This window comes from Rhinopithecus bieti, unplaced genomic scaffold (assembly GCF_001698545.2).
Source record: "Rhinopithecus bieti isolate Rb0 unplaced genomic scaffold, ASM169854v2 scaffold_8760, whole genome shotgun sequence".
NCBI lineage: Eukaryota > Metazoa > Chordata > Mammalia > Primates > Cercopithecidae > Rhinopithecus > Rhinopithecus bieti.
This window is the reverse complement of record NW_016806225.1, coordinates 536,869-563,479: the sequence shown is the minus strand read 5'-3', so window position 1 is coordinate 563,479 and position 26,611 is coordinate 536,869. Positions and strand designations below refer to the sequence as shown.

General features: G+C 45.2%; 1 protein-coding gene across 1 annotated transcript in view; it reads left to right on the top strand.

Annotated features, from left to right (window-relative positions):
- Positions 1-15,825, top strand: part of GDF6 (growth differentiation factor 6) — an 18,742-nt gene extending 2,917 nt beyond the window's left edge. The window contains exon 2 of the mRNA XM_017875303.1: positions 12,646-15,825. Within this exon, the coding sequence (XP_017730792.1) occupies positions 12,646-13,607 (962 nt within the window). The 3' untranslated portion in view covers positions 13,608-15,825. The remainder of the gene's footprint in view (positions 1-12,645) is intronic.
- Positions 15,826-26,611: the final 10,786 nt, after the last annotated feature.

Below are 26,611 nucleotides of genomic sequence, written 5' to 3'. Positions count from 1 at the left end.
CACCCCCACCCCACCCCGCCACTGCGCTGTGAGCCCCGGATCCTGGAGATAGAGGAGGGATTGCATGTGCACCCAGTCTGGGGAGGCCTCTGTTCCCCAGCCAAGGCCTCCAGACTAGCAGGACCAAGATCCACAAGGCCCGCTACAACCCCGGAATGCCGTCTAGGGCTGGGGATGCGGATGCGAGCGGTCCACAGCGGGAGGAGACGCTGCATGACCACCCGGACCGCAGCTTCAAAGGCGCGGTCTCCTCGGCGTCTCCAGGTTCCCAGAAAATGCGAAGAAAGGCAGTTCGTTGACTGGGAAGGCGGTGCGGCTTGCCGCACGCCGCGCGGGGGGGAGGAGTGCGGAGCCGCGGGCAGGAGGGGTGCGTAGAGGAGGGGATGCGTTGCTGGCTGCAGCCCCAGCTTGATAAAGGGAAAGCCTCACTTTCCCTCTCACTGATTTTGATTTGATGTGTCACCGGCGGTGACCTCAGGCTGGACCTTCCGGGGCTTGCTTAGCATCGGGCCCCTGATTGGAGTGTTTCAACTCAGCGATCTAATTGAGGGTTCATGTCATAACACATCAAACGGTGTCTCGTCTCCCGTGATGGAAGGGACCCGCCAGCCGCGCATCCCCGGCTCCTGGGGAGGACTTCCGCCCCTCTCACATGGGGCTCTTAACCGCGCCAAACCCCCTAAGGTCCCCTCCCCCAAAGCGTGGACAGCCTGGCGAGGAGGAAAGAGCAGCGGCCCGCCTAGAGCTGGGCCAGCTCCGCTAACTTGCCGCCTCGCCTGAGGGATGTTTAAATCGCCGTCGAGTGGGGCTGGCCTGGCTCGGAGGAGCCAGGGGTCCCCCAAGGGGAGGAGCGAAGGAAAAAAAGGAGCCCCGAAGCCAGTCCAGGAGGCATGGGCGACATGCTCTGTAAAAAGCCTTCCGTACCCGGAAACCCCAAAGTTACACCTGAAGCCTATGGTTGAAAGTGGGAGAGCAGGCATAAACTCTGCCCAAAGTGAATGAAGAACGCTTTAGGTTTATAAAGAAAGCAAGTTCTGTACTACCCCATCCCGGGCCACTTCTCCCTATCCTCCAGGAGGAGAACTTATTGCAATAACAACAACAACAACAGCAACAACAACAACAACGACAACAAAAACCTAAAACAGGTCCCTTCTTTCAGTATGCTCTCCAGACACCTAGGAGTAATAGTAATCACGATTTATTGAAAATTTACTGTGTACCAAGTATTGCACTAAATTTTGTTACATGAATTATTTCGCTTAGTTATCACAACTACTTCCTAGGAAAACGCTATCATCACCACGTTTTATAGGTGAAGTAAAGAAGACAGAGGAGTTAAGCAAGTTGCTTGAGGTCACACAGTTAGTGAGAGGTGGGGCTCATATAAGATTCGAGACCCTGCATGTATAACTAGAGCACTGTGTAGATAATTTAAGGGGTGAGGTGGTTTCTAATGGATGGTGACAAGAAGCGGAAGACAAAAAATGGAAAGATTTCCCCCCAGTCTAATAATTTGTCTGCAGTCACTTAAGACCAAGTTAGGAGTGTGAGTGAAACTAGGTGTGAGGGTCTGAATTTTGGTGTGCCTTGCTTCTTCCTGTTCTTATTTTAGCAGAGGCACAAACCATGTTATCCCTGATTTTAAAAAATGCTCTTATATTGTGCTTTTAAAATGATGTTGGATCCATAAAGGTGAGAAGGTGTGTGCATATGTGTTTCAGTGCCATCATGGGATGAGAATGGACAAGGTTGGTTATGGTAAAATTACAATTTGCTCATGAAATGACTCATTAAAAGGCTACTAGTCCTGGGGCCCTGGATCCCCAGCCCTGGGGCCTGAGAAAGCCAGACAATTAGTTCTATGAATTCAGCAGGGCTGAGAGAGAGAGAGAGAGAGAGAGAGAGAGAGAGAGAGAGAGAGACTCAGACTTCAGTTTATGTAGTGAAAAGTGCCACATAATTTCAACAAGGGGAAAAAACAACTCTCAAGAATGAGAGAACCAAAATAAGTCTAAGACTATTACTGTGAGTTAGGTTTCCAGATTACTTTGAAATAAGAATACCCTTTACTTTTTTCTTGTTGTAATAATACTCTCAAAAAGGAGGCAGTAAGGAACAGATAAAAATCAAAACGAGATGGGAACATCCTTGAAGAACTTGATGCCCTAGAAATAACTGTCAAGACAGTTTGCCACTGGTTGTTTGTTGGCTTCTCCGTTCACCTTCTGGGTCGTGATTATCAAAGGGCAGAGCAGGACCATTCTGGGAATAGCCTGGCTGTAGGTAGGGCATTCAGAGAGTTGCGTAGTTCCTTCGCGATTGAAGTTCATCTGGTACCTCATGTTACGCAAAACAGCGGGTTTCTGGGTGGACCTGGGCCGCAGAGTGGTGTAATCAACTCGGCAGTGTTTTTGCCGTACCCTGTTGTCGTTGGCAAACCGAAAATGAAATATAAGCAGGGAAGTATTTTAATGGGGACGGAGGGAATTCACAACTGTTAATTATTTGGTGACCTTGTATTCGATTTGTTTGAGTCCCTTATAAAAACACTAATGCAGACCAGACGGCCAAATGAGGAAGCTGGGCAGAAGGTTCCAATCTAGGCTTTATTTCCCCGGAAAGAGGGAACAGCCTTGGAAAAGGTTTGCTAAGCGTTCAAGTGTGTGCGTGTGAGGGTGCGCCTGCATGGGCGCGGACACGGATTTTGCGCCACCGTCCAGGTTCAGGGTCCTCCTCCAGTCAGGTGAACTGGAAGGTCCTGCAAAAAGCCCGGGGGTAAGGGAAAGAAGTCTTAAACTAAAAGTTAGTGTTGCTTTTCTGGTTCGAATAACTAAGGCATATTTAAGGCCACAGACCAAACTCTTAGCCACTGACTTGCTGTTAAACATCAGTTATTGCAGTTCCAATCCTTAAGGCCTTAAGGTCTGCCTTACAGGGAAAAGCAAGAAGATTCTAAAAAGAGAGCAAGAAAGACCACCTAGTATGTTCTACAGCGAGAGCGCAGGTTGCGCAGGGATTCTTGGCGAGTTTCCTTGGCAAAGGAGGCTAATCTGAGACGGACATAGCGTTTTCCTTAACGCGGGAGGCTCTCGGGCCTCTGGGAGTTTGCGCGGTGGAGTTGCCGGTGGGGGAGGGGATCTAAAAACTTGCTCAAACATCCTTGTGGTTTCTGCGCATTAAAAGAAAAAAGTCACTGAAACCACAGATCACGTCAGGCCTTGCGAATCCCTCTTCTCCTCCCTCCCGACCCCCCAATTCAATCAGGACTTGAAAGCTCCTCTTTCCGACCGGAGAGGATGCGTGTCACCTGGACCCGCGGGGAACGCAGGGCACTGCATCGGAGGCCCTAACACCACATGTTTTTCTTAGCTGGAGTCCTTGGGGTTCTTACACACCTCCTCGAACGTGGTGACGTCTTTCTGGGGCGGTGGAGGAGAAGGAAGAAGGGAATGAGATGGAGAGGTGGAGAGGAAGAAGGTATGATAGAAATAGGGCAGAACAAGAATTTTTGTTTCCTGCTAGGACTACTGCGTGCACCAAAGGCCCCAGAGCAAATCAACAATAATCCTTGGGCGCTTTTAAGTAAAAGGAAGGGCATTAGTTCGATAACCCCTCGGGTATTGAATAACCCGGGTCAAACGACGCTCTTTGGACCAGGGGACTGAATCGAGCCGAGCCCTCGAGGTGTGGAATGCCGGAATGTGGATTCACAGTGCCATTCCGTTGCTTGACATCCCTCCATCCCCCACCCCAAGCCCTGACTGTTTATTTTTAAGCTCAAAGTCTGTTAAATAGTATCTCCTGTTTACAGAAATTAAATAGGTCCTCCTTGGACTAATGGGTTCCAGGGTTGCCGTTCTCTGCCTTCTAAGACAGTCCATTAGCATTGCTGGGGACTGAGGGTTGGGTCTACTTGGGGTGAGGGGCTGCAAGAGCTTGGAAGGGGCGGGCGGCGGGCGGCGCTGGACAACGTTCCTAGGGAAGCGCGCGCTGCGGCGCTAGTGGCCCCGGCGCCTGGGGGCGGGGCACGGTTTAGGGACCCGAGAGTGGGCGTGAAAGAGGCGAGGGGCGGGCCTCTAGCCCAGGCTGGTTTAGCCTGGGGAGAGGGGCAGAGGGCGGGAACAGGGGCAGCGCAGGGGATTGGCTTTAGTGGGGTGCGGAGGGCATCCCTGAATAACTTAGGAGTTCAGGCGAATCGGTGCGCCTGCTTTTCAAACCTGGCTTCTAGGCAAATTGGTCCAGCTCCCACTCCACTTCTCAGCCCACTGCCGCTCCGAAGCTCAGTGTGGAGGGAAATTAACTAGGAATAGACTAAGGCCCACGAATCTCATTTTGCTAAATTGTTTCGAAAGTCAGACCTATATGAACGCCGCAGACAGAGATTGCGGCTCTCCCTTCCTCCCAGGCTGCACCCGGCCCAGCACCTTAAAGGGCACAGCACAGCGGTTTCTCCCGCGCACTGAGTCCAATATCCTCCCCGCGACTACAAGCCAGTTTGAACCCTCGTCCCCACCTGCAACCTCAGAACTGGTCAGGGAGCGGAAGCCGCATAAAATGGACACCCTTCCTTCTACTTTTGATTTCAAAACTTAAGCCAAGCCTCCCTGTCATATTCCAGCTCCGATGGCAGCTTGAGGATTCCTCCATTTCCGCTCCCCTAGCCTTCCTGGAGGACCTGGTTGCTCCCCTGGGCTTCCGGGTGACTTACCGGTCGACAGTGCAGGGAAGGCCGCCCCTAGCCAACCCCCCAGGTCCGGGCTCCAGGTGAAGGGCAGGCCCCGTGCGCCGTCGCAGTGAGATGGGGAGGGAGGGAGGGCTCACTGCGGGAACAGTACGAGAGCTTCGGTTTGGGTTTCATCTGTAGTGATGCCAAATTAAGATTTGAGCCGCTGTGGTCGGGAGCCCAGAATGGGACCCCGTTGAAAAGAGAAGTACAGTGAAGTGTCCTTGATCTCAGCTTTGCCTGCCTGGCCCTTCAAGAGAGCACGCGGCCATCAGGGTCATTAACTAAGTTCAGGAAAACTACTTTGTAAATGAATCTGTTTCATCCTCTAAAAACAAAAGGAGTTTCCCTAAAGCGCCTTGGAGCTCCTGATGCGGTGATCAGCACTCAGGGGAGAGGGCTCCTCTCCAGTCATCACTGCTTGTCAGAAACAGGCATCTTAGGGTTAGAGCTAAGGCCATTAAAGGCCCTGCTGAGGTCCCGAGGTGAGGGGTGTGAAGCTGTTTTCAGTTGAGTGGGATTCAAGGATCCCCTTTCTTTTCTTTCTCTCCACTCTCATTCATTTGCCTCACTTTGAGCCAGCGCTTGCTATACCGATACTTGGAGAAATCCAAGGGATCCAGGCAGGCCACCAGAACCACTTAACTTGTGGAGTCTACAAGGCCCAGGTCCCTCAGGAAGAGAAGGGCCTACATCTGGAGGCCTGAGGGAGAGAGTGGAAAAGCCTCTCCAAGACTCCATGGAAGACTCGCCTTGGACCCCTCTGGTCTTTGGAAGGAGAAATACAGGGCAAGCTGTTGGGGAGGGCTCTGGGGAAGCCAAGAGACATGAGAAAAGCTGGACTGGTGAGTGTGCAATGAGAAGGAACACACACTGAGGACAGACCTGCCAATGAAACCTTCCTTCAAAAGTGACAAGCACCACAGACCTAGCCTCATGCTGCAGCCCAAGGGGTCCTCCATTGCAGCCCTCCCCATCAATATGTGTCTGGCCCTTTGTACAGTGAAGATCAGTAACATCTGCCTCTCTATCCCCACCCCAGACTGGCCCTGTGGTCAGATTGTGCCCCCACAAAAGGATACCAAAGCCGGGAAAGAAAAAGATCCTCAGGCCTCTCAGGGCTGCACTGCCAGCCTGGGAATCATTTGGGTTAGCACAAGCGCTGTCACTGGCCTTGACCCCTGCAGAAGAGGAAACCTGCAGGAAGGGCCTGATCCTTGATGTGGTTGGGGTGGAGGTTGTCTATTCACCTGGCACTGTGGGAGGGACAGCAGTGGTGATACGGCCTCACAGGACTGAGAAGAATCGGGATGATGAGGTGATGCTGCAGCCTCCATGAGCCTTGACTTTCACTTGACTTAAGATAAGCAGGAACTGGAAGCGTCTTCATCTTTCCCATGGTTCCTAGCACCTTTCCTCCACTCACTTCTGGAATCTTGTGGAGACACCTGGACCACAAGGATTGAAGTCCAGAGAACTGGATTTCAAAGGAAGTCAAGAGGAGGACAGGTGCACCTTCCCCTAGAAGATGTAAGTAGTTACAGAAATATTGACTGCATTCATTGAACGTTTCCACGTACCATGCACATCCCTGAGTACTTTGACTCTGACCTTTACAATGATCCTGCAAGGTAGAGGTGGTTCTCTCATTTTATAGCTGAGGCATATGAAGCTGGGAGAGATTATGTGACCCAGTCTACCCAAGGTCACCCAGCCACTAAGTCACAGATCAGGACTCAAATTTATGTCTCTTAGACTTTAAATTCCTATGCTCGTTCCACATCATCAGTAATGACTGACATTTGTGTTCAGAAGTCTTTCTTTCACACCTTATCTCATTTGCACCCCTCTGTAGCCCTGTTAAATTTCCTTATAAATTCTTTCACAAGTCCAATCATCGACATTCCTTCTGCTGAAGGAATGACTGCTGCAGTTCTGCTGAAGTGAGTGACTCCTGTCGGCCAGGGATTGATGCCCTCCCTCCAGGCACGGGGAGCATCGAAGAGTTTCTCAGGGTTTCTACAAGGCACAGAGATCAGGGCTAGGATGTCTAGGGTGGTGGCACAGATACTGGAGCCAGACTGCCCGCTCTACTACTTAGTATCTTGAGCCAGTTACTCAAGCTGTCTCTTTTAGTTTAGAATGATGGCTGTCTCAGAAGTGATTTTGAGGATTAAATGAGTTACTACAAGTTGAGAATTTAAATCATGCCCAGCACAGATTTAGTGCTACATCACTGTTTGCTCTTACGATTATATGCTGGGGGGTCAGGCACGAGTACTGGGGTTAAGAAAGAGCACCCTGGAAAGGGTGAGTTGTATGGATTGCTTCCTGAACTCACATCTCAGTAAGAATGCTAGCAATGCATCAGCAGCTTGCAAAGCTCAGATCTCAACAGAGGCCTGACTCAGGATGAGTATCTCCTCAGGCACACAGATTCCCCTTAAAGCCCTTCACACTCCAGGGGGAAGGGTTGGTGGCTCATTTTTATTCACCCAGTACACCTGGCTCTATTTCCAACCTGATGGACTTTGCCCCCTCAGTGCAGTGCTGAACGTGAGAGACCTAGTTGAGAAAATGACTCCAAGCCCAGTCATGAATTTTGAGCTTGGAGGTCTTCTTTGTAGTAAAGAAAAGAAAAGAAAAAAATCCTGGGGGAACCCAGCCCACCTTGATTACATTGATGATGAAGTTATGTCCTATTTCCTGGCTGCCTGCCCAAACAGGACCCTGGTAGAGAGGCATGGCTGCAGGACTGGGATCAGAGCACTTGGAATTAGGACCTTCAACACCTGTTCCTTTGCTAGTTTCAAGACAATGGGCAAGATACCTCTTAGAGTTTCAGTTTCTTCATCCATAAGTGAGTATCACCGTAGGCCTGACCTTAGACGTTCGCTGTGAAGATTCAGTGAGAGAGACCATTAAATCTCTGAGCACGTGCCTAGCACAAAGGTGGTGCCCTACAAGCGCTCAATGCTGCTGCTGGCTCTAAAATGAGGGGGTGAGGGAAAGGTGCCTAGAGTTTCTCTTGCAAAGATGGGTGATTCTCCCTGCCTGGGGGTTGGGGATAGGAAGTCCACTATCTTCTCGACTTTCTGAATAGTGGCCTAGTCGCGGGGCCTGTGCCTCCGGAGAACATGGCTGGGAGGCGTGGCGGGACGTCTGACCAGTAACTATCGGGGTCACTGCGTACTCAGAGATGTGAGCCAGATGCGCGCGGAGGAATCTCGTGGAGCCCAGAGTCTGCCGTGCCAAGAATCCTGCAAATCTGGAGAGCTGGAACCGTGGGTGCACAGCCAGGCAAGTGACAAAATCCAACTAGGACTCTCAAAAGTGACCTCAAACTGAGTATATATCTCAGAGATGTCTTGGGAAAATGCAATGCTGGGCCCTTCCCACCTCCAACCAAAGGAAGTTTCTGGTTTTTGGAAACCCTCTACAGGCTAGCTTAAGGAAGTAGACCCCAGCAGAAGGCACTGGGGCTGGAGTGGGCAGGCTGGAGTGGGCAGGCTGGAGTGGGCGGGCGCACAGTGTCCTGCAGCTGCGTGTCGTTCCCTCATGCCGTCCTCCTGGGGCTGAGGTTCCCCAGGCGTCTGGCCTTTGGCATTGCGGGCATCTTCTCTTTCTGCTCTGGAGTTTGCGACTCCAACTTTCTCCAACCACGTACTGTGACCGTGAACAGATGCCCTTTTCCTTTCTAAGCCAGTTTCCTCATTTAAAATGGGTGCAATGGTACTTACCTTGCAAATAGGTACCATTTCTTCTCTTGTTTTTTTTTTTTAATTAAAATTTTATTTTATATTCACCCTAACTGAAAATTTGTACCCTTTGACCAACATCTCCCCTCTTTTAAATTTTTCCTAAATTCTACACCAGAAATATATGTTTGAGGTGCTTTCAGCCTTTTACCAACTTGTTGACCATTATGAAGGAGTATCTTCTAATATGCCATGGTTTGTTCCTTCCTTCTTATTTTTCTCTCTTCCCCCTCCGTTCTCTATGCACCTGCCAGGGAAAGAAGATAAGCCCAAATCCAGCAATTGTAACGGGAAATGTTTGTATGTCTAATATTCAGCAGACACTGTTAGCAGAGGTGTGAATAAGCTATAACAAACCAGGTTGATGCAAAGTAAAAGGGAAATAAAAAGTTTCCACCATGTATTTCTGGTCAATTTCAATTTAAGGACCCAAAGCATAGGATTCACTCCCAGGATATGGGAAAGTGCCACAGATTTTGAAGTGATAAGTGCATTTTTTTTAGTCAAAGGGGTGGGAGAGAGGATCATTTGATGACATCAGTCTTCATTTATACAAGACTTAATGGGAGAGGAGGCTTGTGGAAGGGAGTATGAAGGTCTGGCTTTTTGCCCACAGATGGCTCATAGCAGCTGAGCCAGGCTCTGTGATGCCAGGTCAGCAGGCAGCAGGGAAAGTGTCTTCAGGGTAACAGTGCATGGTGTTATATTCACTTCCCAGATTGGATGCCTCCTCTGAGCTATTTCTGTGATGCAGGTTTAGACAGGTGGGGAATGTGGTCTGCAGGGGAGGTGCACAGAGGAGCCACCTTCTTGGGTCTTCTGTTTAGGGGTTAGAGGTACTGGAGACCCGGGGAAAGAACTTGTGGCTGAAAGGATAAAAAAATGGGGGTGGTTTTGGGGGCCAGAAATGGGCTGGGAGAGGTAGAATTGACTCGGTCCTGGTGAGTACTGCCTTAGATGCTGCCCTGGCCCTATGCTTTACAGCACTTTGTTTGGTGCTCCTCCCTACTTGGTTGTGAATTCAAAGAACCTAGAGGACAACCCCCACTTAGATCAGTGGTTCTTAGAGTAATTCCTTGGATCAGCAGCATCAGAATTATCTGAGAGCTTACTAGAAATGCAAATTCTAGACCCTACCACAAGCCTCTAGAGCCAGAGAGAATTTGCATTTTTAGCCAGTGCCTATGAGATGCTGAGGATTCAGATTTAAAGACCACTGCAGATTTAGTGGCTTTAAGAGTCACTATTCCAGGCCAAGCTCCAGATACCGGGGCTGTAGAATTCTTGCCCAAATATCCCTAAGCTCACTTCCAGGGTCTGGACAGACTCTTCATCCATTCAGTTCCCCCGAAGGTAGATCACAACACTGATGTGTGCACCTGTGAAACTGCACAGCTTTAAGCTGTGAGCTGGAGTGGCCACATGCACACAGGTGAGGCCCCTTGGAGTAGGTGACAGAGCTGGTGTAGGAAGAGAACAGAGAATTAGCTGAAGTCCCATTTGCATTCTTGCACTGAAACCTGGAAAGGGTAGGGGTGGGCTGGTCTTGCTGGAAAGATCATCAGAAATCCTAAGGCTGCAGAATCAGTAAGAGCTCTTTCTCTATAGATGCTTGCCTCAGTTTTAACTCAGCTGTGCAAATTAATCATTTATTGGCCCACATATATATTTTTTAAAAGAGTAAAAACAAAAGCAGGCTGATTCTCCCATATTGCATGAGAGAGAAATAAATCATAATTCTTTACACCTGACTAATACACTGCAGCCAGTGGCAAACCATCTCAAGAGTTGTGTAAGCAAAGATGGAAATGATTTCCTAAGGGAGCCTAGATTTTATTCCTAGCAAACCCTGCAAATAATTTGGACTCTTTCCCCCTTTTCTTATACACTGGCCACTTCTGGTTACTTTTAGACTCTAGTGCCTGGACTACAGTGGAGAGGCAATGGGGCTTAGGGGCTAAATGCTCCAACTCTGAATTACATAGACATAAGTGTGGCTCTTAGCTTCATCACTTTCTAGCTGTCTGACTTTTGGCAATACCTTAATTTCTCCAATCCTTGGTTTTCTCATCTGTAAAATGAGAATAATACAAGTAATTACCTTTCAGAACTGTTCTGTGCAGGTGGATATAGATTAGAAATATGTTATCCCTAACAACATTTAGCTAGTGCAGCAAGTGCCTTAGATTTGTTGCTCTCATCTCATCCCTAGTTTGGGGAGAGAGGCAGGAAGCCAAGCTTAAGGCAGTAGGTCCAGAGATCTGGGTGGTGGCTGAGCATTGTCAGACACAGGTTTCTTTGAAGGAGAAGAAAGTGTGCTGAATTCCCCCTGATTTTAATGTGACCCTGGTCGGTTTGAAGGTCTTGGCTTCCATAAATCAACTGCCTGCAGCAGCTTTTCCCTTTTCACCTCTCTAACCCTTCCCACACCCCATCTCAGGTTGGGGCATGTGTGTAAGAGTGAACCAGCCAATGCTACGGTCAGCCCCGAGTACAAACTGGGTGTGGCTGAGGCTCCAGAGCCAGCGCCCCTGGGCTACATCTGGACTGGTACAGAGGCTTGGATGCTGGGCCCAGTGACACTTTTACTATTGAAATCGACCCAAACTTTACTAGCTTCTGGGGAAGGCTGGGGGCTTTGGGGATTTTTGTATTTGCTAGGTTGTAAATATTTTATGGGAAGGCAGCCCAGGAAAATCTGGTTAGCTTTCCGCCTTGCACATTGAAGTGGAGTTGGCTTCGTGCACAAATGTGTCAAAAAAGAAGTCCAGTTTTGCCTTGGTTCTGAAGAATTTGCCTTGGATTTTAAAAGCCTGTTATACTCCCCTACCTCACCTGTCCTAAATTTCTTTTTCTCACTTATGACCAAACCTTTTATCTTCAGGAATAGTTGCAAAGCGGGAGAATTTTAGATTGGAAGTGGGAGGAGAGATGGGAAAGTCTCTCTCTCTCTCTCTCTCTCTCTCTCTCTCTGTGTGTGTGTGTGTGTGTGTGTATCTACTTGTCCCTGGCTGAGGTTTTCTGCCTTCCAGGTATATATTTTTCTCATTGACTGCAGGATGTTCTCAATGGATAGATGCAAGGTGTGTTTGTTCACTTCTCACCCCCTGTCCCCAATACTTCTGAAACTTCATGGCTGTTTTGTTTGTTGTTTAATGATTGGTGAATACATAAATAAATCCCTCACCAGCTCTTCATTCTGCCTGCACTGTTGGACCCACCCAAACCGCCTGATGGGCAGCAATGTTACCCCAGACTAGTGAGTCTAAACTAGAACTACACCTTTAAATCATCTTGGAGTTAAAAAAAAAAAAAAAAAAAAAAAAAAAAAAAAAAAAAAAAAGCAAACAATAAACAAAACCCCATGCCCAGTCCTGTCCTTAGACATTGACTCAATAGGCTGAATCAGGCCCTGGCTCTGGAAGTTTTTCAGTTCTCCAGGACATTTTAGTGAGCCAGATTAAGACTCACTGCGGTAGAAGTTTCCCACTTAACCGACGGGCATGTGCTCCAGGTCAGGCATCGCCCTAGGCACTGAGGGGAGCAAGGGGGACTATGACATCGGCCTAGCTCCTGTGGGCTGGTGAAGGCGGGCAGAGTGTTTCTGGGAAAGGCAGACTACTAAGGAGATAAAAATAAACAAGGTAATTGTAGATAATCCTAAGTACCGGGAAGATAATCAAGCCAGTCCTCTGATAGGGACCTGGAGAGGCTACTTTAGATCAGGGTGGTCAGGGATGGCTACTTGGAGGAGGTGACATTTGAGACGTGAACGAGCACCAGCCAGCCTCCTCCTCAGCCTGGAGGAGGCCTGAGGGAAGCACGGCCCAGGCTCGAGACCACAAAGGGCACATTAGTGGTTACCAAGCCTTTTGGGGGGAAAACACGGTAGGCTGCCGCCGCCTCGCCAGCAGCCACCGACTTCCGCCCTGAGAGTCCGGAGCTGACCCGGAGGAGGGGGCCTGCCCTGGCGCCCCCACTTCCCCGCGCCATGCACCAGCCAGATGGGAAGCCGGGGTGGTCAGGCCCCGGGCCGGGCAAGCTGGACTCCCCGGCCGACCTGCCCCCACTCCCCGCCCTTTTCCTCCCGGGGCTGCCGAAGAGCACCGGGCTGATCTCCCCCTTAAGTGAAACTGACTGTAATTATTTTTTATCTCGCAGACGATCTCTCGCACACTCCTCTCCGGAGACAGAAGTATTTGTTTGATGTGTCCATGCTCTCAGACAAAGAAGAGCTGGTGGGTGCGGAGCTGCGGCTGTTTCGCCAGGCGCCCTCAGCGCCCTGGGGGCCACCAGCCGGGCCGCTCCACGTGCAGCTCTTTCCGTGCCTTTCGCCCCTGCTGCTGGACGCGCGGACCCTGGACCCGCAGGGGGCGCCGCCGGCCGGCTGGGAAGTCTTCGACGTGTGGCAGGGGCTGCGCCACCAGCCCTGGAAGCAGCTGTGCTTGGAGCTGCAGGCCGCATGGGGCGAGCTGGACGCCGGGGAGGCCGAGACTCACGCGCGGGGACCCCAGCAACCGCCGCCCCCGGACCTGCGGAGTCTGGGCTTCGGCCGGAGGGTGCGGCCCCCTCAGGAGAGGGCCCTGCTCGTGGTGTTCACCAGATCCCAGCGCAAGAACCTGTTCGCAGAGATGCGCGAGCAGCTGGGGTCGGCGGAGGCTGCGGGCCCGGGCGTGGGCGCCGAGGGGTCCTGGCCGCCGCCGTCGGGCGCCCCGGACGCCGGGCCTTGGCTGCCCTCGCCCGGCCGCCGGCGGCGGCGCACGGCCTTCGCCAGTCGCCATGGCAAGCGTCACGGCAAGAAGTCCAGGCTACGCTGCAGCAAGAAGCCCTTGCACGTGAACTTCAAGGAGCTGGGCTGGGACGACTGGATTATCGCGCCCCTGGAGTACGAGGCCTATCACTGCGAGGGTGTATGCGACTTCCCGCTGCGCTCGCACCTGGAGCCCACCAACCATGCCATCATCCAGACGCTGATGAACTCCATGGACCCCGGCTCTACCCCGCCCAGCTGCTGCGTGCCCACCAAATTGACTCCCATCAGCATCCTGTACATCGACGCGGGCAATAATGTGGTCTACAAGCAGTACGAGGACATGGTGGTGGAGTCGTGCGGCTGCAGGTAGCGGTGCCTTTCCCACTGCCTTGGCCCGGAACCAAGGCGGGCCAAGGTCCACCTTGCAGGAGAGGCCTGGCTGCAGAGAGGAGGACGAGGAAGCTGGAGCTGGGGGAGGCTGAGGGTGAGGGAACAGCCTGGACGTGAGAGCCGGTGGGAGAGAGGGAGCGCAGCTTTCCCAGTACCTTCTACCTGCCAGCCCAGAGGGAGATACGGATTTTGACACCTTGCCTGGCCACCCTGGAAAAGCAAGCCAAGGAGGATTTCTTTGTTCTGGGTGTGTGTGTGTGTGTGTGTGTTTTCTCTCTCTCTCTATTACTGTGGCTTTGGATTTCCTTGTGTGTCTTACAGCTTTTGGTAGAAGGGGAGGGGAGAGGAGATGCATACCCGTTTCTCAACTGCTCCATGGATTGAAAAAATAACAGTTTAAAAAGGGAAACAATGTGGGAGGAAGAATCACCGTTGACCGCGTCTTGGTTTGGTTGGTTTTTACTGGTGTAAAGAAGGTGGGGTCTCTGGCCATCTCATAGCCCATGTCTTGTGCCCTCCCACACAGAAAGTGTTAGATAGGGAAACTGGCAAAAGGAATAGTTAAATCAGGAATGGTACTGCCTATAGAAGAGCTTTGAGAGAGGTGGGCCCATGAGTGCTCCTCTCATCCATTTGTGTACTCTGGGAGTTTACCAGCTTTGCCCTGGCCTCTTCCAGTACCAGGAAGTGGCAACCTTCACCTCACTCCTGAGGGCCCAGGTCTCTGCCTTCATTGTTGCTTTTTCTGGTAGGGGCAAGGGGAACTGGTATGGATGGAATGACAAGAATTAGTCCAAATGGAACCCCCTGAAGGATAATGAGAAACCACAAGGCCTGCCTCTGACTGGGGCTGACACTGAGGTGCATTAGCCCAGGCTGGAGGTAGCCCACCCAAATGCCCTTTCTGATTCTAATTGATTTCTTTCAACAGAATTTGCCAAAATTCAGACATGCTCTTCTAAGGGGAAAGTGATTTCCCGGTTCCAAAAAAATGGGCAGGAGTGGGGAACAAAACAAGATAAGAGCTACAAAGGAGGAAATAGGAACCAAGAAGTAGAAGGAGTCCCATCAGGAGGGAAGATGGTGGGCCTCAGGGAGGATGGGGATCAAGGGACAGGCCAGGAGCCAGGAATGGGGAAGGGAGGGATGAAAGAGGACACAAGTCCCTGTCTCTGAAGTTTCTTTAAAATCTAAGTTCCCTCCCCTCTCTTTGACATTCCAGAAAGATTACCAGCCAGCAATAGCCCAGGGCTCCCCCAAAAGAATTGTTTCAGATTGTAATTATCAGTTAGGCAATGTTTTTAAAACTTAGTAATGAGAAACTGTGAAAAGAGCCAAGTGTTACATTGAGCTTGGGGTGGGAGATGGGGAACAGGCAGTAAGGAAGGAGACAGGGGTGGAATTTGTCTTCTGGGAGGAAGCTAGAGAGAGTACAGAGAAATTGAAATACCCATTCCCAGATAGTCAAAAACATGAACTTTCCCCCAGCCTGCACCAGTATTGTTTTCAAACATTGCCCATGAGTAGGCCCTTTGAAGAGTTAGCTTCTTCCTCATCTTTGACTATAAAGTTGTTTGATCAATGGAATTTGTACCAGCCCTTAAAAAGAGTTTTAGTTTTTCCTAAGTGATTTTGCTGTCTTCCAATCTAAACCTGTTGCTTGTTTGGTTCAGAGAACTACAAACTGTCAAAGAAAGGGTGGGGATGATAAGAAATACTAATATAAAAATGCTAAGTGAAAAAAAGACTTGGCCAGGAGAAATAATTTAAAATGCACATTTGCTTTGGATGCACTGTTGTTCTGTTAAGGCTGTATATATTTGTTTATTTAAGGTGACTGAAAGTGCAAAGAGGAAATGGACAGCATGCAATTCATCCTAATGTACAAAACGTTATATGCACTCAAATGTTATAATTTCTAATATTTTTAAAGTTTATATTCGAGTTGTACAAAGTTAAGCATTAATTGGATATTTCATTTTTTCATAATGTTATCATTTCCTTAAATATTATTACAAAATTTTAAGTCTGTCTAATGGAGAGTTTTTTTAAAACTGTCTACCTCATATAATACAAGTATTTACGACACCAAAGTTACCAGCGGTCAATTAATAATCAAAACATTTTTTACAGTACACCTTTCCTGGATGATACACAATCAAATGCTATATTATTAAATGCATTTTTCTCCTTAATAACTCAGCCTGGTTTATATGGATCGATTTAGAAAAATCATTTTCTTAAGGAATTATTGTCAGAGGTAGTTTGTTCCAGTTTGGAACTGAATGTCTGAAAACAATCTGATGATTTAAAAAATCTATCATTTAGTGCATTACACTTTTTCTTCCTAACTCTTCAATAACTCCTTTTCATGACATTTTATTCACTAGAATAAAGCCAAATCCTTGTCAGCTATTAGACCAGAATCCAAATAGAAATTGGATTATTTCTTAGTTTCTTTAATGTTGAAAAAACAAAGCAGTAATGTTGAGGTAAGAAAGTGGTTACCTAAGTCAATCAAGATGTCAGTGTAATTACTCTTTACATTTGTGGCACACTGGAGCCAGAAGACACAAATGTTTTTCTGTGATTGCTGTGAATTGGGGAACCCACGTGTGAGTGTGAGCACTCACTCTACCACTCATGATGTTATTCTACATGTGTCATCTCATTTAAAACCCTCAGAGGTAGATATTATTATAATCCCCATTTTACAGATGAGAAAACCAAGGTGCAGATAATTTAAGTAACCTGCCTGTGGTCATCCAGCCAGGGAATTGTAATTAGGATTTAAAATTAGTTCATTTAGACTCTAGAGCCTGAGGAGTTAACCACTGTACAATTCTGTCCCCAGGTCATCTACCTGCTCTCTGACTGGTCCCCAAATATCCACGTGGGGAATGTGCAGTTAGCTACAATCCTTAGGGTTGGTCAGCTGGCGGTGGAGGAGATGGTACAGGGGCCAGCAGCATTGCCTGAAGTTTTGGAGTGTGTGAATTGTAACTGCTGGCTTAAGGGCAGCTGAAAAATGGGTATGAGATGCAAAACTCCTTGAATTCTTAGCTTTGGGCTTGGCCCTGTAAACTTACAGTTTAAGCCATTACTGGGCTTTGACTCTCTACACTTTGCTGGGACTGCCCTGGGTGTGATTTTTATGAGTTTTGGTTATCAGCACAATAGTCAATTTACGAATAGGTCATGTTTCAAAAGACTGGTTGCAAGTGGACCCTTAGAACTAAGAAACATTTTCCCGTGGACACAGTGATCGTTTGAATTTCCAGGTCATTTTGCAGAAACTTTTTTTTTGAGATGGAATCTTGCTCTGTCGCCCAGACTGGAGTGCAGTGGCGCGATCTCCGCTCACTGCAAGCTCCGCCTCCCGGGTTCACGCCATTCTCCTGCCTCAGCCTCCTGACTAGCTGGGACTACAGGCGCTCACTACCACGCCCGGCTAATTTTTTGTATTTTTTAGTAGAGGCAGGGTTTCACTGTGTTAGTCAGGATGGTCTCGATCTCCTGACCTCGTGATCCGCCCCCGTCGGCCTCCCAAAGTGCTGGCATTACAGGCGTGAGCCACCGCGCCCAGCCAGTTTTTGCAGAAACTTTATTTACCCAAATGGAAATTTTTAACGAAGCAATTTTGACTTCTGGGTTTTGAGAGGACATAATCACCCGGGAAAGTGGAAAGAAGACTCTTTTCTGAGTGGAAGCTGCTTTTGAAATAGTTGAGAATTCTTGGCATTTTGCACCAGTCTTTTATATCTGCCACCCAGTTTGCCCATGCTCACGAATGCCCTGAGGACTACCAGCCTTGTACTTTAATATGTTCCCAATCCAGAGATTTCCCTTTTCTGCACAAATATTTTCACCTCCGAAGTTATTTTTCTTTCTTTCCTCTGTTAGTTTATTCCTTAACTCAGGTGTTAAGAAAAACACAATCTGATTGAATTACATGAAGATGTAAATATCTCCTAGCCTTTAACCTTAGAGAGATTTGCATTTTAAGAAGAAAATCTTGGTTAACTCAGATTTTTTTGGGAATGATGTGAAAAACTCCAGAACATAGAGGAGAAGTTTCAACACTCAAGCTACACACAATTTTGAGAGTTAAACGTGAACGAGGCATTAGTGATAAAAGAATGAATAGAGACACTTGTCAATGTGAGTTTTTAGTGTCCCTTAGGAGAAATTCTGTGCAATAGAGAGGCTGTTTATGGCCAGTTTGTTTTATCATTAATATCTAACATACTGAAGCAAATAATTTAATAACTTAGTTTTTAAAATTTTCTCTAAAGCTCTTAAGTTTAATGTATCCAGGCCCCATTGTGATATGTTTTTGCCCTTATTTTGTTCATTGCTATATTCCTAACACCCAGAATAGTGCCTAACACATAGCAGACACCCAGTAAATATTCTGAATGAATACATTACAAATCCTAGTCTACTTATACATCTAGTAATTTTAACAGTCACTTTCAAGGGAGCCTTTGATGGATGTCTTCAATTCACATTGAATGGACCAACCTCCCTTAATTAACCAATTCTAGTTTCAACCTAGGTAATAAACTTCCTTTAACTATTGTACATTGCTTTTATGAGCTTAATATATTCCATTTTCTTTTTAAAGCCCTTCAAATTTCTCTAACAAGAAAAACCTTCCAGTATACTTAAACCATTCCAAGTAAAGCTAATACATTAAACTTCTAAAGATGGTGATTCATAAGTTCTATTAAGCATCCCAATGTAGTTTATACCTTTTGACTCAACATCAGGAACCTACAATTAATTACTCAACTACCCATTTAAACTGATGTTAGAGGGTAACCTGTTAGGATTTTAATAAAGTACATTTTTAAAGCTTGCAAACATTTCATTTATTTATTGTTTTTGGAGGTGGAGTCTCATGTTGTTGCCCAGGCTGGATTGCAGTGGTGCGATCTCAGCTCACTTCACATTCTGCCTCCTGGGTTCAAGCGGTTCTCCCTCCTCAGCCTCCTAAGTAGCTGGGATTACAGGTGCTCGCCACCACACCTGTCTAATTTTTGTATTTATGATAGGGCTAATTTTTGTATTTTTAGTAGAGAGGGGATTTTGCCATGTTGGCCAGGCTGGTCTTGAACTCCTGACCTTAGGTGATCTGCCCACCTCAGCCTCCCAAAGTGCTGGACTTACAGGCATGCCCAGCCACAAATATTTTAAATACCAAATATATGCAGATTGTCCCAATTATTACGAAGACTATTTTTGAACTTAACACAAAAGCGTTAATAATTTAAATTTGATTTACCTAATATCTGTACTTCATTCTAAAATATCTTTGGGTTAAAAACACTAACCCATTACAGAAAAATCATACTGTCACAACCAAGATGGGGTGACTATTTCAGCAGACTGGCTGCAAATTTACCAGAGGTGTTGGTCAAGAAATGAGATGGACCTTCCCTGGACACTACCCAACATGTTAAGTCCCCTTTAAGAGTCACAGAAACAAAAGGAATTTCTATCTTTTAAGAGTTGGCCTCTTCTAGGTTCAAGATAGGCCATTTAATTGATTTTTCCTCCCGATTTGGGTAAATTGAATTCCACACTCCCCATTAAGATTGTAGGTAAATTGCTTCACTAATTAATTAGATTTCATTATTATTTATCTCTCTTAGGACATTTCTTTGCTTTCATCTTTGGCTTTGAAAGTACTTTATTGACACTATATTGAATTATTCTGCCCTTACATATTTGTTCATAACCTCTTTTGACTTTATCATCAAACTCTGATCATCTGAATTTTGTGTGTTTCTTTTCCTATATGCTTCTGTCTGGAAGAGCTACAACTCTTACAGATGTTAAAATGGCATCTAATGGAAACCATACATCCCTTATTCCTTGTCTAGTTCTCTGGTCACAATACTAATGTTGTGTTAATGAAAAACTGGTCCCTATGCTTGAAGAGTTCACCGGAATATTATTACTACTATAATTTTATTAGGTAATTTTCACAACAACTCTATTTGTTATTACTTTGCTTTACAGATTAAAAAATTGGGAGTTAGAGAGGTTCAATCACTTGCCTGGGAGGAGCTAGAACTTAATCTGGTAGAATCTAGAGTGTATTCTCATCTGCTGTCATTCAGCTGTTATTTAGTGAGTTACCATGGTCTGGCAGGCACTGTTTGAGGTTTTGGGAAACTTTACATATAGAACTAGAGAGAAAGGAAATTCAAAATTGAACCTGAACTTCTAAGACTTTCCAGACTCATACAGGCAAGCTGTTCCTTTGACATAAGTTCTGCTTTTATGACTTACTCCTCTGCTTTCTAACTTACAAATTCTGTCAAAGCTTAATTCGCCTTTGTCCCCTATAACTATTGAGGAAGGAGGATAATAGGATTAGGGATTGAGGGATGAGGAGAAGGGTAACATTTATAGCCATGGGTCCTCTATACCATTCTGATGTTCGAAACAGGTACAATGCTGACCCTTCTAAGAAGTTCAGACTTATTAGGAATATAACATGCTTGTTAAGACAGAATTTAATAAACACTTATTATACTTATTATATATTGGTGTCATCTGCGAATAGGTATACCAGATGTGTCTGAGAATGATCACATGAGTGAAAATTAGAATTTCTTCATTCAACTTTCTTTTTGAAAATTCACATTTCCAAGTGATTATTTTTTAACCTCTGAAAAATAGTGGGAGATCTTAATCATGATAATTATTTAGTAACAGGAATGTGAAACTAGTTCATATTATCGTTTCCCCTGAAAACAGATAAAAACCAACAAGACGTGTCAAGGGAATTTTAAAACAAGTATAACAGGAGTATTTACTTTTAAACTAGGTCAGTGACTAAAGGGAACATATCCATGATGCTGAGATTCAGCTATCCACAGCTTCATGTTTGGTCACCCCTTGTTGGAAAAGGGCACATCTCATGTGTCTCTACATCTCTTTTCTATTCAGAAGACTTCGTGATTTACTTGGGAAAACCAAGTGACTTATGCCATCCAGTTGTGCCCTAAACTTAAAAAAAAAAAAAAGCGATTTGATTCCTACTTTGTTAACGTTCTTTTGAAAGTTCCAGGAAAATGATGGGCTCTAATTTGTTGGAAGAAAAGGGTACTTGGACTCCAAAATATCATCACTCCTTTCCTTTAAAACCAGTCTAGTAATCTACATGGGGAATATTTACCTGTCTTTGTCAAGATAGTCTTAAAAGTCTCAGAGGTTCGGTCTCAGTTTTGGAACTTCCCGTGTTTCCAGTCTTATCCCTAAAATATCTGACAAGCTGAGAAAACTACAGATAAATAATTAGCCTCTGAGTTGTATGATTATTTTTGCCCTTACTAGTGGCTAATGTTTATCAGACACCAACAGCATTCAAATCATGGTAGAAGATTTAGAGTTGTTCAAATCCCTTGGTTAGAGGGCTCCGTTCATGCTTTATTCACATAAGAAAGCACTTTTCATTTTTCTGACTTTACAATTGCTATCTAGAACAAACAACAACATTATTCTTATAAGTATGTTTGGTTCAGGCTTAAACAAAACTGTATGTATTCATTCCATGCTTTGTCTTTTACTAAAGCCTGACTCCTGAAGTTTGTTGGGAATGAGTTGTTAGTGACCATTAACCCCTCCCATTGCACTGAACAAATGATTTTTCCTAAAACGATTTCCTAGATAATAGTTTTATTAAAAAACAATTTTCTGTTTTTTAAAAGTTTACTTGTGTTAATTGGAAAGTGGCTTCTTAGCCGGCACATAGATAGCTGCTGTTCTCTAGTCGGCAGTGAGAGTACCTTGGGCTAAACAATGGGCCAGCGTTGTGATTAGAGACCCCTTTGAGGCATTCTCTGAACAGCCACTGTATCTTAGAATTCCTCCAGATTATCCCACATGTCTGAATTTGGGTTGCCTATTGGTAGGTCTGCAACTGTAGGCAGATCTGTCTTCTGTGTATCTTTCCCCTACATCTAAAATAGTCTACATTATTTGTTATTTAACACATTGGTCTTTTTCTACAGATGGAGAAGATGGAAATTTGTATGAATGTTATCGGTTGAGTTTCTTTCATGGACCACACTTTGAGTGCCCTATAACTTCATATGTTATTTTGCTTCAGAAAGGTAGATCATAGGTCAAAGCATTTCTTCCAAAAAGTACACTCAGCAAGGCATTCAGAAGTCAGTTCAGGTTCTGGATATGGCAGGGGTGGGTGGAGAGGAGAGGAGGGGCTTTCGGTATCACAGCACCAAATTAAATAGCTTCTTTTTTGATTCTGTGTGGCTTGGGCATGGAATGTAGCTATAGACATAATGTAGAACTAAATACACACAATACATAAACCTCTCTCAGAGTTTTTTCAAGCTTAATAAATGACCTAGTATGGTTTGTCCTGGCCCTCTGTATCTGGGTGTTCCACACCTGTGGATTCAACTAACTGTGGATGAAAAATATTTGAGGAAAAAAAAGTGTCTGTACTCAACAAGCACGACGGACTTTTTGCTTGTCATTATTCCCCAAACAATACAGTGTAACAACTATTTACATGCCATTTACATTGTAATCTAGAGATGATTTAAAGTATACAGGAAGATTTGCATAGGTTATATGCAAGTACAATGCCATTTAATATCAGGGACTTGAGCATGGAGGATATTGGCATCTGAAGGAGGTCCTGGAACCAATCTCCCATGTATACTGAGGAAAAAATCCATATAGAAAGTGCTCTGGTGATTGCTTGAGTCTGGGAGGCAGAGTTTGCAGTGAGCCAAGATTGCACCACTCCACTCCAGGGTGACAGAGTGAGACCCTGCCTCAAACAAACAAACAGACAAACAAACAAAACAAAACAAAACAAAAAGAAAAGAAAAAAAGTGCTCTGTAATTATTATTACCATCATTATTATTATATTATTTTTTGATAGATTTTTTGAAAGCTACATCATTTTTGACTGGTGATAGGAATGGTAGTTGAAATGAGCCTCTAATAAAGGACATAATTTATTAAATAGTTGTGAATATTTTTTGTGCATCTACCATTTGGCAGGTGGTGTGCTTAGCACTAAGGATATAGACTTAAATAGAAACATCTCTGTAAAAGAGAAGATTTGCTAAAATCATTGCCCAATGTGGTAAATAGCATTAGATATTCAAATAATATGCTAAAGAAGAGGAAGCAGATCTCCTCTGTACAAAAGTGACATTTCCTTGAGTCCTTAGTGAGCCATTCACCCTCACTGTTAATTTCTCACACTGTTAAGACAGGTTGCCAAGCTTAGTGTGCAACATGTGATCACAAAATTAGTTTTTTCTCTACCTGAAATAAACTATGTATGCCTTTGGAGAATCAGAATATTGGCATATATCTTATTAACCCTAATGAGCAAACTCACCTGGACTCTATATTTTAGAAAACTATGTTAAAATTATGGAGGGGCATTGTGTCAACCCTGCTTGGTAGAATGAACTCTGAGAACAGATAATCAAACGAACCAATGCAAAGAATTTGGTTTGGCGCCAGAAAAAAAAAAAGAAGGAAAAAGTAGACGTGTCAATTAATATTAGGTTCATCTGCCTAAAACGCCAAACAACAGTGGCTTAAACAAGAATACAGACAGTCCATGACTTATGATGTTTTCAAGTTAGAATTTTTTTGACCTTACAGGGTACTAAATACATTTTGGAGTACTAGTTTGGGGTACTAAATACACTTTCAATTTATGCTATTTTTTAACTTAGGATGGATTATTTATCAGGACCTAACCCCCATCACAAGTTGAGAAGCAGCTGTAGTTTATTTCTGTCTGGTAAGAAACAGAAACAAAAACAAAACCTGGAGTTTGGCATTTCAGTTTTGCTTATGGTGATTTCTCATCAGAGAATTTAAAAAGTCATTTAAATGTACGATTTTTATCCTCAAGTTTGCCACATAGTTCAAAATAGCTGCTGGAGCTCTGGTCATCACATCTACGTTCCAGTGAGCAAGACAGAGAAGAGGGAAAGGCAAAAAGGGGTTACCCTCACCTCAGCACAGTCAGCCACCTTTAAGAAGTCTTTCTGGAAATCTCACCTGACACTTTCACTTCCATCTCATTGGCTAAAACTTAGTCATGTGCCTCCCCAAACCTGACTACAAAGGATGATGGGAAATGTAGTCTTTTTACCTGAGCACATTATTGCCACAAATGAAACTGAAGTTCTGTAACCATGGGAGAAGGGATAATGGATATTGGGAAGATACTAGTAGTCTGTAAGACAATAGGCATAGTATGGATTACCAGACTCCACAGTTGTTAAGAAGAGTGACATGGGACATGTCAGTGGAAATAGAGAAAGAAAGAGGAGCCAGGAATGTAGGGTGAGGCTTTTTTTTTTTTTTTTTTTACAAACCAGAAAAAATATTCCCATTTTTCTCAATTACGAAGATGATTTATTCTTAATTTTATTAAATGCCATTGTACAAAGTGCTTTTAAGATATTACTTTCTTGAGTTATCTGGAAAACTGTGACCCATGGTGGGGGGAAACTCATGTCGTGGGAGATGAGGGTAGAGTGTTCATTTCCACCCCTTGAAGAGCAGTAGCAGCACTCTTCAGTTCCTAACCACTGAATAGTGGTGGAAGGGGTTAATGAGTTAATGCTTATGCAGGGCTAGAAGATGAAAACCAGTAGGGTGGGATATTATTTTTACTGTGTTGACACAGATGCATTTTCTTAAAGATTTATAAGAAACTTTTAATTTTTCAAAATACTCTGCTTCTTGCTTTACAAATTCCATTTTACTTATGTATGTGTCATCTGCACTGCAGCCTAACCAGGGGAGAACAACAACAAAATATATTTCTCTTTACTTTGAGGTTTTACATTCATGGGGAACATTTTTACTGAGTCAATAAATTGTGGCTTACCAGTAAGCATTCCCCCCAAAGGAATTGATCTTCAGAAAATTTTCTGAAATCTGGGCAAGGTACTAGCCATCCAGGAAGAAGGTTCAAACAAGCAGATTTAACTTATCAACTTCCAAGACAAGCAGGAGGTTTTGGAGGAAAATATCACCACCATCCATAATGATAAAAAATGCCAACCATGTATTCACTTCTTACAATACTAGGTGCATTTCCTGCATCCAGCACACCCTCCCCCATTTCTTCCTCTCTCCTTGTATTATCCCTAATTTACAGATAAGAAAACTAGGCTCAGAGAGGTTAAATAAAATACCCGTGGCCATAGCCAGAACAAGGCAAAGATGGGACCCACAGCAGGCAATTTGATCCCAAAGCCCATGGTGGTCTCACAAACATCCTCAGAATCTGCTCCATCTCTTATCACCAACAAAGCCTTGGATTTGCTGTTAGAGAAAAAAATGCTTGAAATCTAGCTGGGCTCCTCTAGTATCTGTTTTGACAGCCGAAATTAATTGTTCACTTTCTGAGCACTTTTTGGCAACTCATTCTAATGACCCGAAGTGCTGTCTCCTTCCTTTTCAGCTTGGCAAGGCTCCCCGGTGTGGAGCTGCCGGGGCGCAGGGCGGGTGCGAGAACTGCACTGATACAGTGGTCTGGCAGGGCTGCAGTCTTTAGGAGAAAGGAAATGATTGTTTTCACTCTTGGAGTTGCTGAGAATGACAATGGGCATTTTCTGACTCTGGTTAAAATGAAAGTCTCACAAAGCTGATTAAACCAAATGTGATAATTGAGTTGAAGATGAACCTATCTCATCTTTGCGATTGTCTTCCAAAGCAGGACACTCTGTCTTTCTCACACTGCATCTCTGCATGCTCAGAGCAAAGGAGGAGTCTCTCTTCCCACTGCACTCTCCCTTGGTGTTGACCAGAAGAGGGAGCAGCTTCTGTTGGAATGTGAGTGATGCATAGACACATATTTGAATGGGCACCTAGCTCCAAAGATGCTTAGACTCTTAGGATTAAGAACAATTGTTAAATTTAAAAATCCTGTTGGAGTAGAAAATACCAATATTTTCTGGCAGCTCTGATACCTTAGGTACCATTTTGGGCAACTTTGTTTTGAAACCTGCAGAAGCTATCCTCAAACATACATTAATTACTTGAAAGCCCATCAACATCCTTGATATTGTTATTCTCAAAATACCCATATGCTAATCCAGATGCTGGTGGTTGAAACATGTAGAAGGCATGAATTGTACCTGCAAGGCTAAAATATAAAAAAGAAGTGTAGATGAACACTAACATTTCCCCCCTTCATTTACTCTGTCTCTTTTTTATAGATAATGCAGAATGGAAATAAATGGGGCAGGTCGATATTTGGCTTTGGATAGGAATACTTCCTTTCCAGATCCTTTACCATCATGGTGGAATTCCTGGTGAAGGTAAGCTTCAGGGTGGGTTTTAATTGGAAAGAGAAGGAAAATCTGAACTGTGAAGAGGAGGTAATTCCTACAGGTGAGGACTGGACGGAAATCTTTCAGAGAGAGAAAGAGAGAGAGAGAGAGAAAGAGAGAGAGAGAGAGAAGGACAGAAGTTGCCAGTATTTGCTTGACAGCAGATCAAACAAAGACTTTGGGTCTGACAGGCTTGTGGCAAACTCCAGGAGGAAGAGCATGAATTTGATGCTAAAAGCAGTGGAAATTACTAAAGAGTATTGAGGCTGGAATGAAGGGTAAGAAGATGATGCTGGCCACATCACACCACGGTGGTAGCATTTAAAGTGTTGGATTCTACTGGATAAAAATTCAAGTAATAAGGCCGCTGTTAGGAAAGTCAGATGTGTTGATTGGTTGAAGAAAGTCCCAGTTTATACTTACTGCCCAGGCAGAACTATTAATAGCTCCCTTGTTCACCGCCCAAGTATCCTGTTTGGTTGTTAAATTACACAGTCACCCTGGCCTTAGTTTACATATGACTGAGGGTCAAAGAATAAATCACATACTTAGCAATGCACATGCAGAGGGAGAGAGATCTTGAAGAGATGGTTGTAAACAAACAAACAAAAAGTAGGATGA